Source organism: Chaetodon auriga, chromosome 4, assembly GCF_051107435.1.
Source record: "Chaetodon auriga isolate fChaAug3 chromosome 4, fChaAug3.hap1, whole genome shotgun sequence".
Taxonomy (NCBI): Eukaryota; Metazoa; Chordata; class Actinopteri; order Chaetodontiformes; family Chaetodontidae; genus Chaetodon; species Chaetodon auriga.
The window spans coordinates 25,130,604-25,151,759 of NC_135077.1; the positions used below are offsets into that span (position 1 = coordinate 25,130,604).

The window sequence follows — 21,156 nt, forward strand, 5'->3', positions numbered from 1 at the left end:
ACCCCTGAGGATTTCCTAGAAGGTTTGAATATGTTTACAGATGATGATAAGGAAAACATCTGACTTCATTTTAGTGTCTGTGAAAGTGCTCATACATCTACTTCACCTACAGTACACTACACCTACAACCTCTAAGTGCTTCCAAAGGCAACTGGACTTGCTTGTGGTTCTAGAAGACATTTTGTCTCTCATCCAAAAGGCTTCTTCAGTTCTAACTGACTGGTGGGAAGTCCCAGGCATTTGTCCTCTTGCAGGATCATAGCTATCATGCGAGTCGTTAGGTGGTGAGAATGGGTGGGTCGTTGGCCCACCTGCCCATCACTCGTGTGAGTCCTGGTGTAAATGGCTGTTGAGCTGCCTGGAGAGAGATCTCTGCATTGTAAGTGGCTGATATCTGGTGTCCCACCAGGTGAAACATCTTCTAGAACCACAAGCTAGTCCAGTTGCCTTTGGAAGCACTTAAAAGTGCCATTGCCTGGAATCTTCACAGACATACATCTACTACTGCAGCCATTACGCCATATACAGAACACCTGCCTTTGTAATCACAATGTAGTCTTGAGCGTAAAGTTAATGTCCAGTCTGTATGTTATTCTACAACACTCTACAACCTGTTTGAAGATGTGAGGGCTCTCCTTACTTTTACCTTCACCTGTGTGCATGTTGGAGTTTACACATGAGGAAACAAGGGATAGCAGCCCTGCTCCTTAACTGCGCTCTAATCTCCCTCTGAGAGTGGCTGTTCACATCTTCTTCTATGTGCGATGTCCCTCTGCGTTTTCACTTCATTTACTTCAGTCAAGCAGAGCAAAGGTGCCAAAACAGTAGGTTCCATCAGTAAAACCTGACTGCATGAGTAAAAACATCTACGCCACATGCATGTACAGAACAAGTCAAGATGTAAACCAGGGATTCAAACACATTTCAGAGGTTTAACCTCCTTTGAGGGTCCTGAGGCTCTGGTCCACTGGAGTCACGCATTTAACAATCCTTTAGCTGCAGATTACACTGAAGGGATGAGCGGCCCCAATGGGCTTCGTGCATCATCGCCTGGACGACCTCCTTATTCTGGGACAGATGTTGTCGGACTATTAAAGAAGGCTCACTGGCGTGCGCACGAACACTCGAGCATCCACTGACCCACGCGCTGCACCCTTACAAATGAACTCACATAGCAGTTTGTTAAAGTATGGTGATCTTCAGGGATTCAGCAGTCTTTACACATATTATGACACGCTTTGAAGTCTCCTTTAAATTGAATGAATACACATGAAATTGAATATTATAATATCTTTTTCTGAAAAAACATTTTAACAAAACGTTCTATTGCACCTTTGACAGCTGTGGATACAGGTGCTCCTGTCGCCCCAGATGTGCAGTTAACAGCCGAACTAAGCCGAAGTGTGTCTTAACTGCAGCTCTCATCTCTCTGACAAATGTTTATGCAAATGACGCTCAAATGACAGCAGCATCAGAGAAAACGTGCCTGTCTGCATATTTTTCTTTCTTTCTGTCTTTCTTTCTTTCTTTCTTCCTGTCTATCTTTTTTTTTTTTTTTTTTTTCTTGGTCTCTGCGTCTTTTCACAAGCCAGAAAACAGACTGAAGGCTCCGTCAGTGACCCACCTTGACAGCAGAATGTCGCCCACAGGTAAACTCCAATCAGTGCAGATCCAGTACACTTCCGAGGCTCCATGGCAGCGGTGGAGCACAACTCCCTCTGTAGCCCGCTGGGGATGTCAAACTTCGAGGGAGTGCAGCTTTATCAGACTGCTGGTATTCTCTCTCTCTCTCTCTCTCTCTCTCTCTCTCTCTCTCTCTCTCTCTCTCTCTCTCTCTTTGTGTTTGACTCCTCGCCCTCCTCAAAAGTCACTTCGGATTGCGCTCTGTGCCCCCCTCTCTGCGCTCTGCTGTATTTTTATATCAAACATCTCGAGCTTGTCCTCTGCGTGTTTCCTGTCGCGTCCGTGTCCGGTGATGGTGACAGCCACCTGTCCGCTGGAAGCTCCTGCGCAACGCTGTCAACTCCGTCGACGTTTTTCCCCTCCAGTCATTTCGGACTCATCCTCATCTGCTTTATGGCCGATGACTCAAGGACAGAGGAACACGCACGAGCTTAACGCGCGCACAGGGATCTCCAACAGAGGGCGACATGACCTCACCCCTGGACTTAGGAAAACTTTATTTAATTTATTTATTTGATTTTTATTTTCCACTCATGTTGCTCTGAATGTTTCATTAAAAGTGGGATCAAGGCCTGTTTGACCCATGCTCAGTTGCGTTATTGATCAGCAGGGTTTTGATGGCATCCCTGTGTGTCTGTTCATTTTGAGTAGAGAGCATGATCTCCTACAGTGATCATCCATCACTGCCTCATCCTTGTCCTCTTTTCCTCCTACAGGTGGGAGGGATGAGTCTAAGGCAACTGAGCAGCAGTAAAGATCAGTAAAACAGTCAAAGTGCACACATTCAGTTCAGGTGTGACCCTGAAAAGAGATTCATTTCCATTCTTTTCATTTTTCATTGTGGAATGTTTTTACTTCAACTGTTCTCAGTCTGATCAGTGTTGAAGTATTCTCCTCATGCACCTCCTCCTCCTCCTCCTCCTCCTCTCCTCTTCCCTTCCCTTCCTTCTTCTCTTTCAGCAACCTTGTCCTCGAGCGTTAGCCACTTTTACACAGCACACTCCTTTCTCATTATCCTGTTTTTGCTTGTAATGGTGTTCCTCCCCCTCTCTTTTTGGACTTTAACTTCATCCTCCCATAATGTTTCTCCTCTCCAGTCTCCATAATCTCTACCTCTTCATTCCTGCAGGCATCACCTGTAGCACACTCATCTTTCTCCTCTCGTCATTCCAAATCAGCCTGCTGCACACGACTTCTTCCTCTGGCCGAGGTGGTACAGTACATGACAGGAGAATAGATTATTCACCACAATTTACATTCTGAAAGCCATAAATCGCAGTAGCAAAGACCCCGTTGATTAACTGGCATTGATCCCAACTCATTTGCTCATTATCATTTCATCCTATGTGATAACACCCTTGTTCCGCGGTTAAATTGGTGCTTAGCCTTAAAAATACTGCCTTTTTTACACCCCATTTACTTCATCATTCGTTACATATGCTGCATTTTCCTAGTTGGATTTCCTGATCAGGTTTAAACACCCTGGAAATCAGAACTTGTGATTTTAAACACCTCAAACCAATCAGCTGTTAAACTGTACATTTCATAACAAGGACATTATACGATGCTATTTTCAGTGATGCATTTCTGCACAGCAGTGCACATGATGAACAAAGTTCATAATTTCATGTTAGCACGCACCACTGAATGCATCTTTAATCACTGTGGCAGCCGTCCAGTGTGGTGAATTTTGGTGCATTTGGCCAGTTGTTAAAGCATATTGCATGACATAATTACCCTTAATGAGACAGCCTGAGCGTCAGTGTGCTGCTGTCAGAGGGAAGGAAAACATCTTCAGGGCAGCACACAGGCAGCATACCTCACGCAGCCATGACAAGAGATGGAGTATTATTGCATTATTTTGCGCGCGCGCAGGTGTGTGTGGGAGTCAGTGTGCAGCTTCATTAGCTTGCATGGAGATGCTCCACGTTGTTAGTTGGTGTGATGCGCTGATGACGTTTCCTGCTCTGTTAACTTACTCATGTATGCCACCTCCGTCTTCTTTGCATCATCTTCTTAATGTTCTTCTCTCTCTCTCTCTCTTTTTTGTCTGCCTCTTCGTCACCCATTCACTGACTCACATTTTCTTTAGTTTTCTCATTTCTTTTACCCCCTGCCAGACCATACCCACCATTCCCTGTTAATCTTCTTTTTTGCCCTCTCTTCTCTTCCTCCTCCTCTGCCTTCCATCTCTCTTCTTCCCTCTGCTTCCATTCTTCCACTTCTCTGTTCTGTACTCTTACAGTTCTGCCTGTGAGCATCAGATGCAGCGATGTCCTCAGACCATTACAAGAGCGCCTGCAGCGCTTGTCCAGCTCTCACTATCTATTACTCTCGCTCTCCCATTCGCTTCAGCCCCAGTGTGTAAACCCCCACCTCCCCTGCTTCCCCTCCTTGTCTTTCTGTCTCCCTCTGGCTTCAGTCTGGACACAGTGTTGCACATGTATGCAGACTGCCATCAGCTCACATTAAATAAATGTCTTTTTGGCTGAGCCTGCAGGGACTGAAGGGTACTCTCTCTCTCTCTCTCTCTCTGTGTGTGTGTGTGTGTGTGTGTGTGTGTGTGTGTGTGTGTGTCTTTTTCTGTGTGTGCACCTGTTTATTTACAGTGCAGAGTCCTGTACTGTACATGCGTTGTCTCTTCTAGTCCAACTGAAAGAGACCCCCACCCCTTTCTTTTACAACACACCATACATTAACATACTGCGTAGCATAGTAACCCCAGGCCTGTGCCATAAATATCATAAACATATAAACAACATCACAAGCATGATCATCAAGCATGGGGCTGGACATGTGATTTATGGTGAGGCTTATGCCACTGCGTGTGCATACTTCAGCGTGTTAAATCATACTGTTGGCTACTGGACATATATGCTGAGAGCAATAACTTTCATTGAGCTACAGCAAAAGACATTTTTAAAGTAAATGACAATATGAAAAGGGTAAATTGCGATGAACCTACCAAGCATTATCACCTGAATCTCCAGCTCCCCTTGGCTTATGGGACTTAAGCTGTTTGGCTGTTTTAGTTCACTCTCAGTGTTCTCAAACACACTGAACCAGTCAGCAGCAGGACGGCAGCTAAAGAGCCAGATATGTCCCTCAGAAGTTGGTGTAGACCAAAAACAGAGCTAAAAAAGAGTGACTATTGAACTTACTTATGTTCACCATCTAGTTTCAAACTTTGTCTGTCTTCTATTTGGTGCAGGCAGGTATAGTTATTGTGTTTATCACAGTTTTTCCCCGAGAACAGCTGCTTTAGCTGGAAATGTGGCCGGTGAGAGTAGTTGTTCCATTTCCTGTGTTGCGTTGTGTTGTGTCTGTTATTTGAAACGGTAATGGTGCAAACTGTGTGGGAAACCCTAATGGCTACACTAGATGAAAAAAATTAGCTGACAAAATGAACTCTAGGTGAGAATGAATCACAACAGTAAAGAAAGTTTCCCCTTCCTTTGACAGTACTCATAGTGATATTTTCTTCTTTTAATTTAGAAATAAAGCTCTATGATCCACCATGCTCTATTAACGAAAATTAATTATTCATTATCATTATTTATATTCATAATTATTATTATTACCATAGAGGCATTTATCTACACAGGATGTGCACTGTAGCCTTGTCTTAAAATCCATAACCATGAACACGGTCAGCAGTGCGAGAGCTAATCCTCCTTTCACCTCTTCAGCTTCTCCATACATCTCTTCACTTTCACTCAGCAAAAAAACAAAAAGAAAAGAAACCTTAACCAATAAACACTCTTCACCCAGACTGCCTGTTCTCATGACAGAAGACATAAAAGGTAAAGGTCGCCTTCAAATCGGCCATTGTTTTTCTTTGAATGGCAGGATCACACCTTTAGGCAGTGAAGCTGAGGTGAGCGGCTGAGCATGATTTTCAGCACCTATGACCTTTTGACGGTGCTACAGTGCTACAGGCAGTCTGAGTCACGCAGCTGGAAAGTGACAAGGCTCACACACACAAGCACACGCAGTCTGTATATGTGATGTTATGAGGAATAGCACACGTGTCTTATTGCTTTGGTCCCTGGCAGTTCACTCAGTAATTGGATTCTTGATCAGCTCTCTCCCAGAGCTGCTTGCAACTCTGGTCTCTACCCCGTAATTTCCTCATGATGTACAACCTGGATTTGCTTCATTAAGAATGTATGTGAGACTGACCTTGTGGAGAATGTGAGTTTTCAGCCTCTCCATCCAGAAGAGCTTGAATTCATGGTGGCGATAACAGATGTGAAGCAGAAAATTGAGTCTTTCTGTATACCAAGAAATTCCCCAGAGCACTCCTGTGATCACCGTTTCAATCTTGTCTTGTTCATTGCTGCTGGAGCTGTACATTAGTGTCACAGAAAATAAAGTATGCACCTCCCAAGTCAATACTAAACTAAGGCAAAACTGCACATTCTCTAAAAGTTGCTCTGTGTGAGCTTTTATTGTGTATTTCGAGTCAGTGTCTCAGTCAAGCAATGCCATGACTTTCAATTGCTACAGCTGACATATAAATGCAGGTCAGGCTGGATTCGGACTGTAAAGGATTGAGATTAGCGAAGAATGTTCACTCGGGCGGATCAAATTACTCTGTGGCATGAGGCAAATATTACAACTGAGTCGAATTCTCTATGAATAGAAAAATAGAAAAATGCAGAATCCATACAGAATAAACTGGCTCAAATGTCTGTTGGCAGTTTGCATTAATTTGATAAACACTTCCTGGCTCTATTATAAACCATTCCGGCAGCTTGGCTCTCGGGATAGGACTGATGTTCTGTTGGGCAGTCCTCCCCTGTGCAGAATGAAATATCTCCACAGCTATTGCATGGATTACCGGGAATGTTTCTCCCGAAATTCATGGTCCCCAGAGGACAAATCCTACTGACTTTTCCTCTTGTGTCACCATGTGGTTTGTGTTTTCAGTGGAATGTCTCGGCATTTATCGCAAGTAATAATTCCCATCAGTCTCAGCTTAACTTTAATTAGCGAATGTTGCTAACATTCTAAGCTAACATGGAGAACATGCTAAACATTATACCAGCAAAACATTAGCGTGTTAGCATTGTCACTGTGAGCATGTTAGCACAATTCATGCTTCGGTAAACCCTCACCAGTGTGGCACTCCTTACTAGAATATTGTATTTCTCATACTACAAAGTTGCAATGCTGTTGGTCATTTTTTCAATGTAATGTGTATTTTCTATCTAAAATAATAATTTAAGGTTAGGCTGAAGTGTTTGGTAGTGGCTCAAAAAAGTTTAATGTCGAAAATGTGCTATGGTTCACAGCTTTTTGCTTTTTTGATACAAATAACTGAACTTCTTCTTCATACAATTTATCAGTATTAAATTATGAATTTCCCAGCTGCACCACAGAACATAAGAACATGAAATATGTTTTTGCTGGAAAGAGGAGTTCCCTTCAAAATATATTGGTTTTCTTACACACAGCTCCAGACTTTTCTCCACTCAAAGACCTGAAAGCTTGTTTATTTATATGGAATCCTGAGGGGTTCACACCCTGCTCTGTCACTGTCTGTTTGTGTCACACACACACACACACACACACACACACACACACACACACACACACACACAGTGCCCTTCTTGTGCACTCTCATTCTGTCTCACCCAAACACACACACACACATACACACAAACATACATACACACACACACACACCTGTCTGCCTGAGTCAGATCTGTAGCTGTGAATAATACACGAGTAGGCTGAGGTCAGACTGTTCAAGTGCAGGAGAAACAGGGGAGAGGCTTTCACTTAAGTATGCCAGCCATTTTTAATAAGTCAGAGAACAAACTCATGTCTCCCGTAAACTAGGCCAAAGCACAAAACGCTATGATATCACCAGGGACTGCCACTTGTAACAGTATTTGCTGGGTGACAAAAGCCTGAAGGCTGGAAAGTTACACAGCTAATAACCAGAAGGTTGGCCGTTCAGATAAGACAAACTCAGGGAAAATAATGATCTACTGTCTCCTCTTGTAAGTACTGCTGATCATGTGCCCTTTAGCAGCACAGACCGCTCAGGGAAGTTTGGCTAGAGCTGGTAAGGGGGGTACATAATAATGCTACTATATGACCGACAATCAACAAACAGTGGACATTACAAGCTTCCTAGAAGTATTGTATGTTCTATCTAATCTCATTGTACGGGTTAAATCTCCTCTATGCCTGCACTGCTCTGTTGTAACCTTCTCCCGTGCAGCTGTTAACCCGGGATGATGCTGTGAATGAAGACACATCGTTAGAAAAGGGCTGCTAAATACTGATCTGTACCAAAGCATGCTAATAGGTCATGTGTCTGTATCTTGTTAACGCATAATTTTTCTGGTCATATGTCATATTTGCAGAAGTTTTTTTTTTTTTTTTAAATCACATCACTATTTCTGTGAAGCAGATTTTGAATCAAAACCAACTGTTTTTGTGGCAAAAAAAAGATGTTTGCTGCCATTCAGTGGTGATACAGCATCATTACAGCCAAAACACAACCTAACTGGTACGCTCCATACAGTATGATATACTGTCAATACTCTAACACTACTCCAATTTATTGCTCTTGTCTGAAGTATCAGGGCCAGATTAACCCTCTACAGAGCCCTTGGTGAAAAAAATAGGTGTGGGCCCCTACTGACCCCTGCTCTCTCATTCTCTTTGTATTGTTTATGTATTACTTAGTAATTAGCAAATAATTTAAGGCTTTTTTTTCAGAAATATGCATCATGTATGTATAATCCTCAGAAAAAATGAGATCGCAAGATTATGCAACAGTACAGGGGTTGGTTTAAGGTCCCTATCATTTTCTTTGCTGGTGCTTTTGTGGTGCAGACAGTATTACCAAACTAATTTGCAGATCTTCAAATTCACACAAACAAATTGCCATGTTGTGAACTTGCAGTAATCCGCTTCGCTGACAGTCTTGGGGCCGCCGATAGTTGCCCCTTTGCCTGGTTGTAATCATCAAGTTAATCTTAAAAACAGGACTGGAAAATTGCTTTTGTACATCAGATTTCTTTTAATTAACATCATCATTACAGCACTTACAGTAGAGTACAGCGGGCTGGACGTCATGGTGCATGTGACACACAAAACTCATTATTCATGGAGTGATACTGTGCATGTTGCTTTATGTATAATTGCAATGTTACAGTTATATAAACATAAATATTCAAATCATATACGCTGCTTTAACCTGCTTATTGCTTTCAATCCTTTGCACTCCTGTGCAAACTTACAATGTATAACAAGTTGCATCTCGAACACTGCAGTTTCCAGTAGTCATTACAGGCTGCAAAACACACTGTCAGGAGGTAAAAGTTTGATTCTACAATAGAAATACATGGTGTGAATGTTTTATTGAACTTCATCAATAAATCATAGTCAAAGACAAACTGGAAAACAAGACACAGCTGTTGGCAGGTATTCATGAGTTTGTGTGTGTGTGTGTGTGTGTGTGTGTGTGTGTGTGTGTGTGTGTGTGTGTGTTTATCAAGGACTGCTGAGGTACATCTGCAGAGCAGGGGTGAAGATTAAGACAGTTCCCAGTATTGACACTGTGAGGAAGGCCCACAGGAAAATCCTGTCCAACACCTGAGCCACAAACTTCCAGTCTTGAACAACCTGAATAAGACAGAGATGGACAGACAGACAGAGCAAAACAGAGACAGACACAACAAAGAAAGGGCCACAGGTGAGAATTTGTCAGCCTCAAGCACTTCTGCCACAGTCAACATGCTTCATTCAGACACTACTTTGTGTCATTTTAAGCATCTATAGAGCAAAGGAGTCATACATTGGTGGTGAAACTCGAACAGTCAAGACGCTGCAGCGGTATAAAAAATTCAAAGAGAATGTAATACTCATGCATGCAAAGACTCTCATCCCACGCCTTCCCTCATGTCAGCCCACTCCCACACCTCTCGTATGAAGTGCTCCTTTTTGATGTGACGGCTGATGTAGCGAACTGAATTTGTGGCTTTCTCCAGCATGGCCAGCCAGGCTTGGGTCTCGTCCTCCTTCCCTGCGAGGGGGCCTCTCTGCTGGCTGCCACTGTGGCTAGAAACGCCCCTCCTCCCCACACCTTTGCGAGGCTTGAGCTCTGGGCTACGCATCTCCATATCTGGAAAGTGGTATCTGAGAATAATGGACACTGTGTTTTATGCATTTTACACACTGTATGTATCTTCTAATGTGTACTGGCACATTTAATAGTTTGACTTTTTGGGAAATATGCTTATTTCTTGCCAAGAGTTAGACGAGAAGATTGACACCGTTCTCATACATGTACGCTAAATGTGAAGCTACAACCGGGCGCTTATAGTTAGCTTAGCCAAGCATAAAGACTGGAAACCGTCTATTTGGCATTTCACAAGGGTTATGTGTCAGACTATTTTCTGATCAGGACCAGTAATCTCCTGATGTCTCAGCTAATTGTCTGCCAATGACTGTATTCAGCTAGTTAACAGCCTTGCTGTCTCCTCCCGTCTCCAGTCTTTATGCTAAACTGAGATAATCTTCTCTTCTGACTCTCATACAGAAAGCAAACAAGCATTTCCCAAAACCGTTCCTTTAGCTACAGTCGACCCCACATTACCTGTCAGTGTGGCCCCTCATACACAGCAGTCTGGGCAGTCTCTGAAGGAAGAGGCTCTTTACCCAGGGGGCCATGGGGTGGTAAGTTGCAGAGGAACGGTGGTGGACGTTAATGACAAAGACGGTGACGATGATGGAGAAAGTGACGAAGATCATGATGAAGAGCAGGTACTCTCCGATCAGTGGGATCACCTGGAGACAGAGAAATGTAATGGTTTCTGAGTCAGTTAAACAGCTTCACTCTAATGTTTGAACTGCTTCTTTCCACAGGTGGAAATTCATTCTGAATTTATGAGGAGACCTTTTTTTTTATTACCACATCAATAAATGTAACAATGACACACTGTCTGCTTCTTCAAGAGTTCAGTTTGGGAGCTCAGTATATGAAAAAGTGGATGCAGTCATGGTCTTCTTCAGCTCAGCTTTTCTGAAGTGTTCTGTAGTGGACTAAGATTTATCTGAAGTCAATAGCTTGTTAATTGAGTTGACGTGCAGTTTAAGCTGAAGGTAATTGAGAGGGCTGTGGGTGGGATCTGTGTTAATTAGGGCATGTGACAATTAAGATTACAATTAAGATAAGTGAACACAGGAAAATGTAGCACAGATAAAAAAAAATGCAGCCCAGACTAAACTTCAAAACGAACACAGGGTTTGAAGCGAACCCTCTTAGGGAACCCACCTTTGAGGATGAAGGGATGATTTCTTCTATGACCAGGAGGAACACAGTGAGTGACACCAGCACAGATGTGGAAAGTGACAGTTTCTCTCCTTCATCCGACGGCAAATAAAACACCAGCACAGTCAGAAAGGAGAGGCCGAGGCATGGGATGATGAGGAACAGGGTGTAGAACAAGGGCAGTCTCTTGAGGATGAAGGAGTAGGTGACAAACGGGTACCAGTACACCTCGTCCCTCCTGCTTCCCTTTACTCCCGTGGCATTGAGGATCTCCCACTCGCCGTTATCAAAGAAGTCTTTCCGGTCCACATAGTGATCCACCAGGACCAGGTCCACCATGTTCCCATCGTAAGTCCAGGAGCCAAACTTCATGGAGCAGTTCTGTCGGTCGAAGGGGAAGAAGGTGACATCCATGGTGCAGGAGGACTTGTAGCTGGCAGGTGGAGTCCATGTTATGGTACCGTCCCAGCGCACAATGGCTTTGGTCATCAGGGAACCCTCAAAGCGACCGTCCGCACTGAGAGAAGATGAGAAAGGAAGGATGAGGTGGCGAAGAAAAGTCATAAAGATCAGTAAAAATAAGATGTGATGTGTGTCAGGCACAGCTTCAGAATGTGCTTCTGATGTGTGCATAACTCACTTTTCATACAGGACAATGTCAGGCAGCCAAATCGTCTCTGAGGGCACTCTGATGGAGGTGATACCTCCATAGTCATCTGGGTTCCACTTCAGCTTCACATCAACCCACTCCTTTAAATAAATCAGTGACACACAACAAGTTACACAATCTGATCCATTTAGCCTACATTTTAGTGTGATCTTATGGTACAGCTGTCAAAGACACTAGACTCAGGAAAGCTTGATAGGCCTTTAAGTGCATCTCCTACATGTCAGCACCACGGACAGCTCCGGACTGCTAACTGCACCCAGCAAATGGAAACAATGCTTTAGACGACATGGTTTGCTTGTGCCTTGTCCACAATTCATTTGAGCAGGACAAACAAGTTAAAAGAAGCGTTCCCAAGTCCATGCCGTCTCCTTTAAACTGCAAGATTTGTTCTAAAAATTCTATATTTTCACAGACTCTTGTTGCAATTTCCTTTTATTTTCTTGATGCCCTTTAATGATCTAATTATATCACATAGACCCATTTAAGAATTACACTTTTTAGGAGTGTTAGGAGTCGGGAAAAAAAATATAATAAGTTTATTACAAGGAGGAATAGGGATTATTAAATGGCACTTAATAGCAGGAAATATTCATCATAATGACCAATGATATATTGTACAGTCATTACAAAATATGTCTTGTGTGTTCAGCTTTTGCATCTAGGATCAACTCTCAACTGAAGTGACCCTGGAGCTCTCCTAAAGTCAGTCAAAAAATGTACAGATGCTGTTTGTTGTTTTATATTAAATGAATTAATGAAATTAATCACATTTACAACAAATTTGTGAGCTCCTCTTGTCTGTAAAATTAAACTACACCACAATGTGTGACATTGTACATTTTATATAGGCTACAGTAGCACATTGTTGCCAATGAATCATAGCCAGCACTCAGACTGTGTTCAAATGAACTGATGATAGCCACCACTCGAGTCCCGCTGCACCAAAGGTGGCACACAAAGAATTCCCAGATGTGAAAACAGCACCTGACAGTTTAAAGATCCAGTTGTTGTAAATAGTAGTGTTCATTGTTACCTGCCAGAGCCAGACATTTGTAGTCATCAGTTGGTTCTTTTCATCCTGCAGGAAGACAGGGAAAGGGTTTTGTTCACTATTTGTACATCTTAGTGGGGCTTAACTGTGAGCAGTAAGAGAGGCTAATGAGGAGCAAACCAGAAGCTGGGGACAAAAAGTTGAGAGGGATGAAAGAAAGAAAGAAACCGAGTTAGAAAGGTTTTTTTTTTTTCTCAAATTGGGTTAATTACTCCTCTTGTTTGCCACTGAAGAAGCACAGAGGAACATTCTGAGGGTTAAGTGCCTGCTTCACGGTACATCTATAGCATTTAATGAGCAAGACAAGCACAAATTACTCTTGACAATACTAATATACTCTAGGTGCTGCTGCCTCATTTGCTCAATACATAGTATTGATCTATACTGTACAAAAACAGAAGTGTGAAGCCTGGAAAGAGGGTGACAGAAAGCAATAAGAGGAGGAGGACGAAGACAATAATGAATCTGAAGAGGTCAGAGAGGTTTTCGATGTAAGCTGTCGACTTTCCGTGCAGGATACGCTTTGCCAAAACATAAAAAGCAAAACTAGAGGAAAGAGAAAATCTATGGAATAGATTTTGTGGTTTGTCTGCTCTCAAGAGGCGCTGAGACAAACCTGACTGCATGCCCATCCTCTCTGAACAAAAATTGATTTGTTTTTGGTTTTTTAGTTTTTTCAGAATCTCAGTAGTTTAGTAAGAATACCACAAGATGGCACTCTTCTAGATGTTATTTCTGCATGGCAGGAGTACGAACATCAAATGCTGATGTAGTCAAAATATGGCCCTCTGTGGAGTAGTGAGAGCAGCTTTATGTGTGTGTGTGTGTGTGTGTGTGTGTCCTTGTGTAAATAATAAATGCGATCTGGTTCCTCTCAGCCTGATGGCCTCATTACTTCCTCTGCTGCTATGAAAAACTACTTTGGACCTCTCTTTTAACCTTTCTTCCTCTCTCCTCTTTTTACTCTCTCTTCCTGTCTTTGACCCTTTAAATCCCTCTGCTCCTTACTCTCCTCTTTGTTTATCCTCACACGTCTGTCCTCAGCACTGCTTCCGTACAACAGTTCCCTTAATCGCCACTCATTTCCATCTCTCACACTCCTAACCTGCCTCTCTCCGTCTTTGTATTTCTCTTCCTCTGCTCCAGCTAACTTTCATCATTTTTGACATTAAATAAAAACCTAAACAGAACATGAGCCATTTACAGTATCCACCAAACTCTTCTCATGGACTTCTCTCTGTTCCCTCCCTCTTCTTTCAGAATAATCACTAATCCTTCTTGCGCTCTGTATTCTCATGCATCTCAGTGATGGTGAGTTTCACTTCCTCCCCTCCTTTCCTTCCTTTCCTCTCTCATTCCAAAAACATAACCATCCAATTCTCAAAAGACTATAACACGATTTTATTCACCATGTTACATAAGGATAGTTTAATTTCTGCAGAGAGCTTCCTTAACAGGAACACACAGCTTAAGACTGCGCTGGGTTGGTCTCCCGGAAGCATTAGAGCCTCTCTGCCTGGTTTCACTCTGCTCAAGGGCGCTCAGGATGTGGTTAGCTTCAGAGACTGTTTAAAATACCCTCATCTATCTAATATTAATATAATACATTATATATGGCAAGGACAGAGCCAGAGCCACCTTTGAGGACACTGAGGTCGTGTCCTCAGTATTTTAATAGATATTGCGTGAATTGTGAATTTGTGGGCTTCCGCAACATCTTGTTTCTGATTGACCTTTTCGAAGTCCAGCCTGATTTTATTGATTTTCTGTCTTCCATTCCTCCTCTGTCAATATACCAAAAAATGCAAAGTCAGCTCACAAGATGAATCGAAGACGAGATCAAATCAAGATCAGTTGAGTGCTCCACATTAATAACTTCCACATTTATTTTACTTAGAATTCATGACAAAAATAATGTGATGATCTTTCATTTACTTCTACTTCTACAGCCTTAAAGATGACCATACAGTTAAAAACAAAGAAAACTGACCATGATAAATCTCAGAAAGGTTTCACAAACAGAGCCCTGAAGGTCCATCCTCCATGTGTAAAACCTGAAATGACTTGACATTATGTGCGCCTTGTGTGTTTGCATATCTGGGTGTTGTTTCCTCACCACATCAACCAGCTGTGAGATCTTGAGCCCAAAGCGAACAGTGATGGTGTCATTGGCGTGCTGGACAGGCCGCACCCACTTCTGGTAACCCCTGAAAAGGTTCCTCAACAACGAATCCTCCATCTCAGCCAGTGACACAAAGTCTTCCTGAACTGGAAGAAAGAAAGTTGTGATGAGGACTAAAGACACGGCATACAACAACAGTGTTCATGAAAACATAGCTACGGACATGATTATGAGATGATTAGTGATTAGTAGATTAGTCCATAAATAACAGTAAACTAATATTCTTTAACATCAATTTGGATAATTGATAAAGAAAATGTGGGTCTGCACAAAGAGGTGATTTCCCAGACATCTTACAGAACAGATGCATTTGTCTTTTAACCAATCCAGCTGTCTACACAACTGTTGTGTAAAACACACCTTTACATATGTAAACCCAACCCAAAGCACTTAAAGTCTACGTTCTTCCATTTCCCACCTGTAAGTGCAGTCATTCTGTGTTGGATTTCTTCTGTCAACACTGTCAAAACACTGGTGACCTACACTCAATGTAGTGCCTGAATGCATCATATGTGGATGGACGATTGAAGATCTTGTGCTGCTCTAATAATATGCTGCTTTAGCTTTACAGGCTAGGCAATGTCAGTAGGATACATCAGTTGAGAATCATGACTGAACGTTTGTGGAAATCCAGTAGCTGTTGAGATATCTAATGCATAAGCAAAAGCAATTCATCCTGTTTATACCACACTTCTAGCATGGCTAAATATGGATAAAACAGGTAATCTGAGGGTGCTACCTTGGACTCTAGGCAACTCTATTTTCAACATTTTATAAGGTAAACTATTCGATTAATAAAAAAAACAACAAATGAATCAATAGTGAAAAAAGTGTTGCAGCCCAGCTTATATGGCTAGTTGACTCACATGCATGTAATATTCATGTGCATGGACAGATGTGCACATAAATGTCACCCTCTTGCAAGGCCTACATGTTTAAGAACATACAAAGACACAGTGGTGCATGAACAAAGTGAACTACCTCTCCAGAGTCTCAAAAGCAAGCGGAAGGAAAAAATTTAGTCAGGGCCTAAGAGTCACACACACACACACACACACACACATACACACAGTGTCAACACTGGACTGACAGCTGGTCATGGCCGAGCGAATGCATCTAAGCTCCCAAGGCTGACAAAATGATCATGCTGACATGATCACCTCAGACAGAACAATTGCCAGGGGAGACAAGCTGAGCTCGGAGCGCTTTGTGCAGCCAGGCACAAATAGTCAGTTAAAAAGTGACGCTCACGCTGAGCAGGAGACTGAAGGAACAGTGCTTTCGCTTCACCAGCCACCGTTCTAGTGCGGACAGCTGGGAGATATCAGGCCTGTTCGGTAGACAATTACAGAAAACACACTGTGATATTCTGCAGTTACAGAGCAAAAAATGCAGGTGAGATTCAGTTCGGTCAATGGGTCGTGGTACAGCTTGTATTGAGTAAGAGCTAATGGTTTATTCTGGTAGCCAGACTGTTCAAAGACTCGTCAGTGGCTTGAAGTTTGCATACTTGATTGCACTGACAGTCAGTGTGCTCACCGACAGCTATATGTCCCGTCAAATTGTCCTTCAGCAAGATGCTGACGCTCTTCCCTGTTACTCACATTGTAACTCAGTCTAAAAGATGCAGATGACAGCAGCATTTGCTGGGCGCTCAGAGCATTATGTGGTATTTGTACTTGAGCTGCACAACAGAGCCTCCCACAGTAACTGGGTGCCTCTATCAGCTCTGAGCGTTTCACTGCATAAGAGGATGTTATTTGGCACCACCAACAGTCGTGTTGCAACGCAGGCAGAGGCTGATAGACACAAAAGAGAAGTTTGGATCCACAGCCTCTTAAACAAGGGGAATGGAGCAGAGGAATGGAGAGAGCTGATAAGGGAAGGAGAGAAACAGAGTGACCCAGAGCAATTCCCTTCGGTGTCTGAGAGACAGAATGAGGGGGCAGGGTAGGGTTTGATACAAAAGGAGAAGTTAACTGGAGCAAGGGGAATGAGAACAGACAGTAAAACAGACCACAAGGAGAAATCGAATTCTCATTTCAACTTGTAAACACAAGGTTCTATACTGTGCAAGCCAGCCCCGCTAATCTGACATGCTCCACATGTTACTTGATATGTTATATTCTGCAACTGTAGTTTACACTACAGAGAGATCAGATTTTCTTTATTTTTTATTTTTTTTTGCAGAGCTAGCCTGCATGTTTTTGTTTGTCTCAGCTGTGTCTAATTCTCAGTGATTACGATTAATTCAGTCCAGAAATCTTTCTTCCAGGAAACGTGAAAGCCAGATAGTATAACTGATGGATTACTGAATGCATCATGCTTTCTGTACATGGTACTGCAACAGCTAAGGCAGCGAAGTCACATTTTGAACACAAGGTGTTTTAGGCAGCAGAGGAAACGACAGTTTGCAATTCTGTGATGTGTGCAGGTCACGAATAAAGCTTTTTTTTTAAAACAGGGTTAATTCATTTGTGCACTTTTAACATTATCATTTAGTTTTATTTGTTGATGAAAAATGTCATACACTTCATCATAGGTTAGCGTTTAATACCTTTTAGTCTTCTTTTAGGCATGAAAAATTGGCTGATGGCGAATATTTTTCTTGACGGTACTACTGAATGTTTGGTTAAAACAACACTGCAGTGACGCCTGTAGTTGTTGGGTTTGTTTTAATGATTTTGGATTTGACACAAACTAACCTACAGGGCAGTGAGTTTATTCACAGAATGAAGGAACACGTCACCCAGTGTTTTAATTGGTTATTAAGAAACAATGGAGCTCTATGGCACACAGCAGTAAGCTACATCAGACTTTGGATACACAAACAACATCTGTTAGTAGGATTAATTCATTGTTGGTCTGGGTTTTTCTTCATAGTTTCTCCTGTGTATAAAAATCCATCTCTACAGTTTTTCATACTAAAAATTACTAAATTAGGTGACATTATGCTTGCTGTCATGCTTGAGGACTGGTGAGTGAATTAAGTCAGCGGAATGCCCTCACAAGTACCGAATAATAACACAAACATGTATGTGCATGTTTTTATGCCTGTGTGCATGCAAGGAAAAAAACTCAGAGTGCTTTAGGGAATGTGTGCATGGACACAACTGCACCCTTATATTTCCTGTCTTCTGCCTCCTATTTCCTGTCGGGTGTGCTGGAATCTGACGTACGCAGTGTGCTCAGACAGATTACATCCCATTGCATCAGAGCCCATGTGAAGCAATCAGTTTGTAAAGGCTTGAAACACGGCGTCGGTGCACTCAGTCAGCTGAATCCTATCTTCATCTCTACAGGAAGCAGCTCTGTCTCGAGACCCTCATCAACAAAAACACAGGAGCCAAACTAGTCTCGCAGATAGAGGATGATTGACTCGGTGTGTGTGTGTGCATGCAAGTGCAGCTGACTGAGCAGAGGTGAAGGGGAGAGTATTGATTAGAACACACAGTCTGATGGTGGGGGGTGGGTTTGGTTTTCTATGGGGAAATTATGATGCATTAGCATGTGTGTACACTGTGTGTGTGTGTGTGTGTGTGTGTGTGTGTGTGTGTGTGTAAGAGAGATGACCTACAGTTTGTTTATGATTGATACAGGCAGAGGGGTAACCCAGCATCCAAACAAACACCCTGCCTCCTCATCAATCTAAAACACCCCATGGGCCACACAGTGGTATGATCACCTTGACACTGCCACCATCTGTTCAGTATGAAACATCAGTGGGACGTACCACTGTGAGGGGTAGAAAGACGGGAGGGAAAACAGAGGGGAACCCACTTTTTCGTCACACACTAGTACAGATGAAAGACAACTTAACTCTGTGTTTTTTCTTTCCTCCATGCAGCTGTCACTGATTTCTAATGAGATGCTTACAGGCCATTGGAAAAGGGGATGTTTTTGAAGGCAAGAATCAAGAGAGAAGGAAGCAAGCTTTACTATTTGTGTTGCAGCCCTGCTCTTAGTTACCCATAATGTAACTGGACAGGTACCTCTGAGGTAGCCAAGACTTGTCACAATGGTTAACCCCTACCTTTGAGTCCTGTTTTGTATGTGAGTGTGCACGCCAATACGTTGCTTGCACATAGTCCTTGGATGCCACTGGACATCACATGCCCAGAGGTGACCACACGTATGCAATTTGACTGTTCATAGCCTACACATGTACCTGCATCTGAGCCTTCTTGTGAGCTGTTTTCATTGGAACTATCTTCCACCAAAGGAAAGGGTCCTGTGGAGCTGTGAGGTATCGGCAAGGTATGTGGATTATCCAGTGGAACGGGGCCATTGTATCTGGCTGCTGTTCAATTTTTAAGGTAATTTTTTAAAAGCTGTGACGACCACAAAGAAAATTTAATTTATCTCTACTGAGTTGGCAGCAACTACAACAAAGATCTCAAAACCCAGACAGATCGAGCCTAACATATCTGCATGACTAGAGGTTAGTGAGAACATGTGTTTGCTTTTTTAAAATTTTGGGTGAACTGACCCTTTAAAATCCAAGCACACCTACCTGCTTCCTGTAGGTGACATTCCTGTAATTCAGCCTTCGCAGCTCAGTGTCAGCTTAAAATGTGATTCCTCTTAAGTGTGGACTGACACTGGGACAGCTAATTGGTCACTGGAGGTGGATTAATTATTTCTTGTCATCACATCTCTCTCTTTTACTCTCTCACTGGTGCGCACACACATTCTTGCAGTATGTGCATAGTGTGTGACAGTATGAGCTGCCAATAGCCTCTACATCTCAAGATTAGAGTAACTGCTTTACAGTGAGCTGAATCAACACACACACACACACACACACACACACACACACACTATAGTATTTCATTCTTTATCAGACATCACTGAGTCAGTCTGTTTGTGTCAGGGAAGTCTTTCTCATGCAGGTCGGGTCTTTGTCCCATGTTGTTCTCCTGTACCATGTTATACACTCATCCCCAGTCATACATCCCCAGGGGGGCGCTGCGCTCCCATTCTTAAATAAACCATGAACATGCTCCTCTCACCTGACCCTAGCATTTTGCAAGTGCAATCACATCTGAATTATACAATATGCCCGCTTCTTTATGAAACTCTTCGCCTATTAAGAAGCGCTGGGCAAGACGGGGCACACCGTCTGTTAGATTAATGAGACTGTAACGTGGTGGGATGCTGTGTTTTGATCGCGCAACGCGGTCCCAAATCCTCACCAGGCTGCATCCAAGTCTATTTAGCATTTGTTGTTTTGGACTCATAAGACCCAACAGTTTAAAGACGAACTGTGTTTCCCGATTCTTACCTTGCATAGTAGCCTTCCCGAGAGCCAGGGAGAACAACAACACCGCAACCGCAAACTTCATGCTCCCTCTGATCATCAACAACACCGACTGGATCTATCCACCGCGAAGATCAAATCATGTCACTGACGACAAACACCTGCAGGATGCATCGCTGCTAAAAGCCAAGCGGGACCTCTGAAGTGTCGCCGCTGAGATGTCCAGTTTAAATAATGAAGGACAGCCGCTTGTTGGAGGCTTTGTATAACACGGACCGCCTTCACGATGCGGGGCAGCAGCAGTTTGTGCGATTCCCTCCACCTTCCTCCTGCTTGTCGCCTGTTGTGCGTCTCTGCAGCCTCTTTTTGTGCGCGCTTGTGTGCCCCGGTGCAGAGATGGATGGATGGATGGATGGAGCGGAGCGGAGCCGGGCTGAGGGCGGGACGGAGGAGGGCCGGCCCGTCAGAGGATGGAGGGAGGACGAGGACTGGGGAGGACAGATCTGGTCCCCTACCAGAGGGAAATAAATAATCAAATAAAATAAATAGTTAGATAGAGGAATAGATGCACGTGCAGTATACGATACCCATTGAAAACACCAACTTGGATTTTCAATACGTTTATATGACATAGCATCCCCTTTCTGGCTAATTGTTATGTATTTTTTAAAATAAGAACTTTATTAAATAGTTGTATATGTCTCAAAACAATCAGTACCTCCACTTTTCCTTTTATATAAGTGAAATAAATCATAAATAAAATGACAGCACTGACATTTCTGAAACTGTTCTTTTTGGTCCAAGAAAAGGACACATTGCAGACTCGTTGCAACCACAGATAAATACTGCATGATATAATCAACTGACACAATGAATTAGACAGTTTTACGAACAAAAGTAAATTTAAGACAATTTAGGGCTTTTAGGGCCTTGCAAACATCCTTAAAGATATCTCACCGATTCATTTTTATAGTACATATTACTTAATTTTCAAAAATGCCTCCCATGCTAGCTA

General features: G+C 42.8%; 2 protein-coding genes across 3 annotated transcripts in view; both read right to left on the reverse strand.

Moving 5' to 3' along the window:
• The window catches only part of chrna8 (cholinergic receptor, nicotinic, alpha 8), a 43,894-nt gene extending 41,747 nt beyond the window's left edge, over positions 1-2,147 (reverse strand). The window contains exon 1 of the mRNA XM_076728031.1: positions 1,625-2,147. Within this exon, the coding sequence (XP_076584146.1) occupies positions 1,625-1,694 (70 nt within the window). The 5' untranslated portion in view covers positions 1,695-2,147. The remainder of the gene's footprint in view (positions 1-1,624) is intronic.
• A 6,558-nt stretch (positions 2,148-8,705) lies between these two features.
• Positions 8,706-20,556, reverse strand: chrnb3a (cholinergic receptor nicotinic beta 3 subunit a). 2 transcript variants are annotated; one of them, XM_076728029.1, is made up of 9 exons: positions 20,166-20,556; positions 14,816-14,967; positions 12,682-12,726; positions 11,619-11,728; positions 10,982-11,495; positions 10,304-10,494; positions 9,627-9,843; positions 9,204-9,330; positions 8,706-9,163 (listed from the first exon to the last, which is right to left on the reverse strand). In XM_076728029.1, the coding sequence occupies exons 1-9, from the start codon at positions 20,239-20,241 to the stop codon at positions 8,916-8,918; spliced, it is 1,680 nt and encodes a 559-aa protein (XP_076584144.1). In that variant the 5' UTR covers positions 20,242-20,556; the 3' UTR covers positions 8,706-8,915. The 2 variants fall into 2 exon arrangements, with proteins under 2 accessions (XP_076584144.1, XP_076584145.1); XM_076728030.1 differs by having other exon boundaries at positions 9,033-9,330; positions 20,166-20,555.
• Between the last annotated feature and the right edge of the window lie 600 nt (positions 20,557-21,156).

Excerpts from the sequence above, each read along its gene's own strand:
- chrnb3a (XM_076728029.1), bottom strand. The coding sequence starts at position 20,241 with ATGATCAGAGGGAGCATGAAGTTTGCGGTTGCGGTGTTGTTGTTCTCC. Across the intron at positions 12,727-14,815 it reads TCTCACAGCTGGTTGATGTG|GATGAAAAGAACCAACTGAT; the intron begins GTGAGGAAACAA and ends GTCTTCCTGCAG. Across the intron at positions 9,844-10,303 it reads ATGAGGGGCCACACTGACAG|ATACCACTTTCCAGATATGG; the intron begins GTAATGTGGGGT and ends CATTATTCTCAG.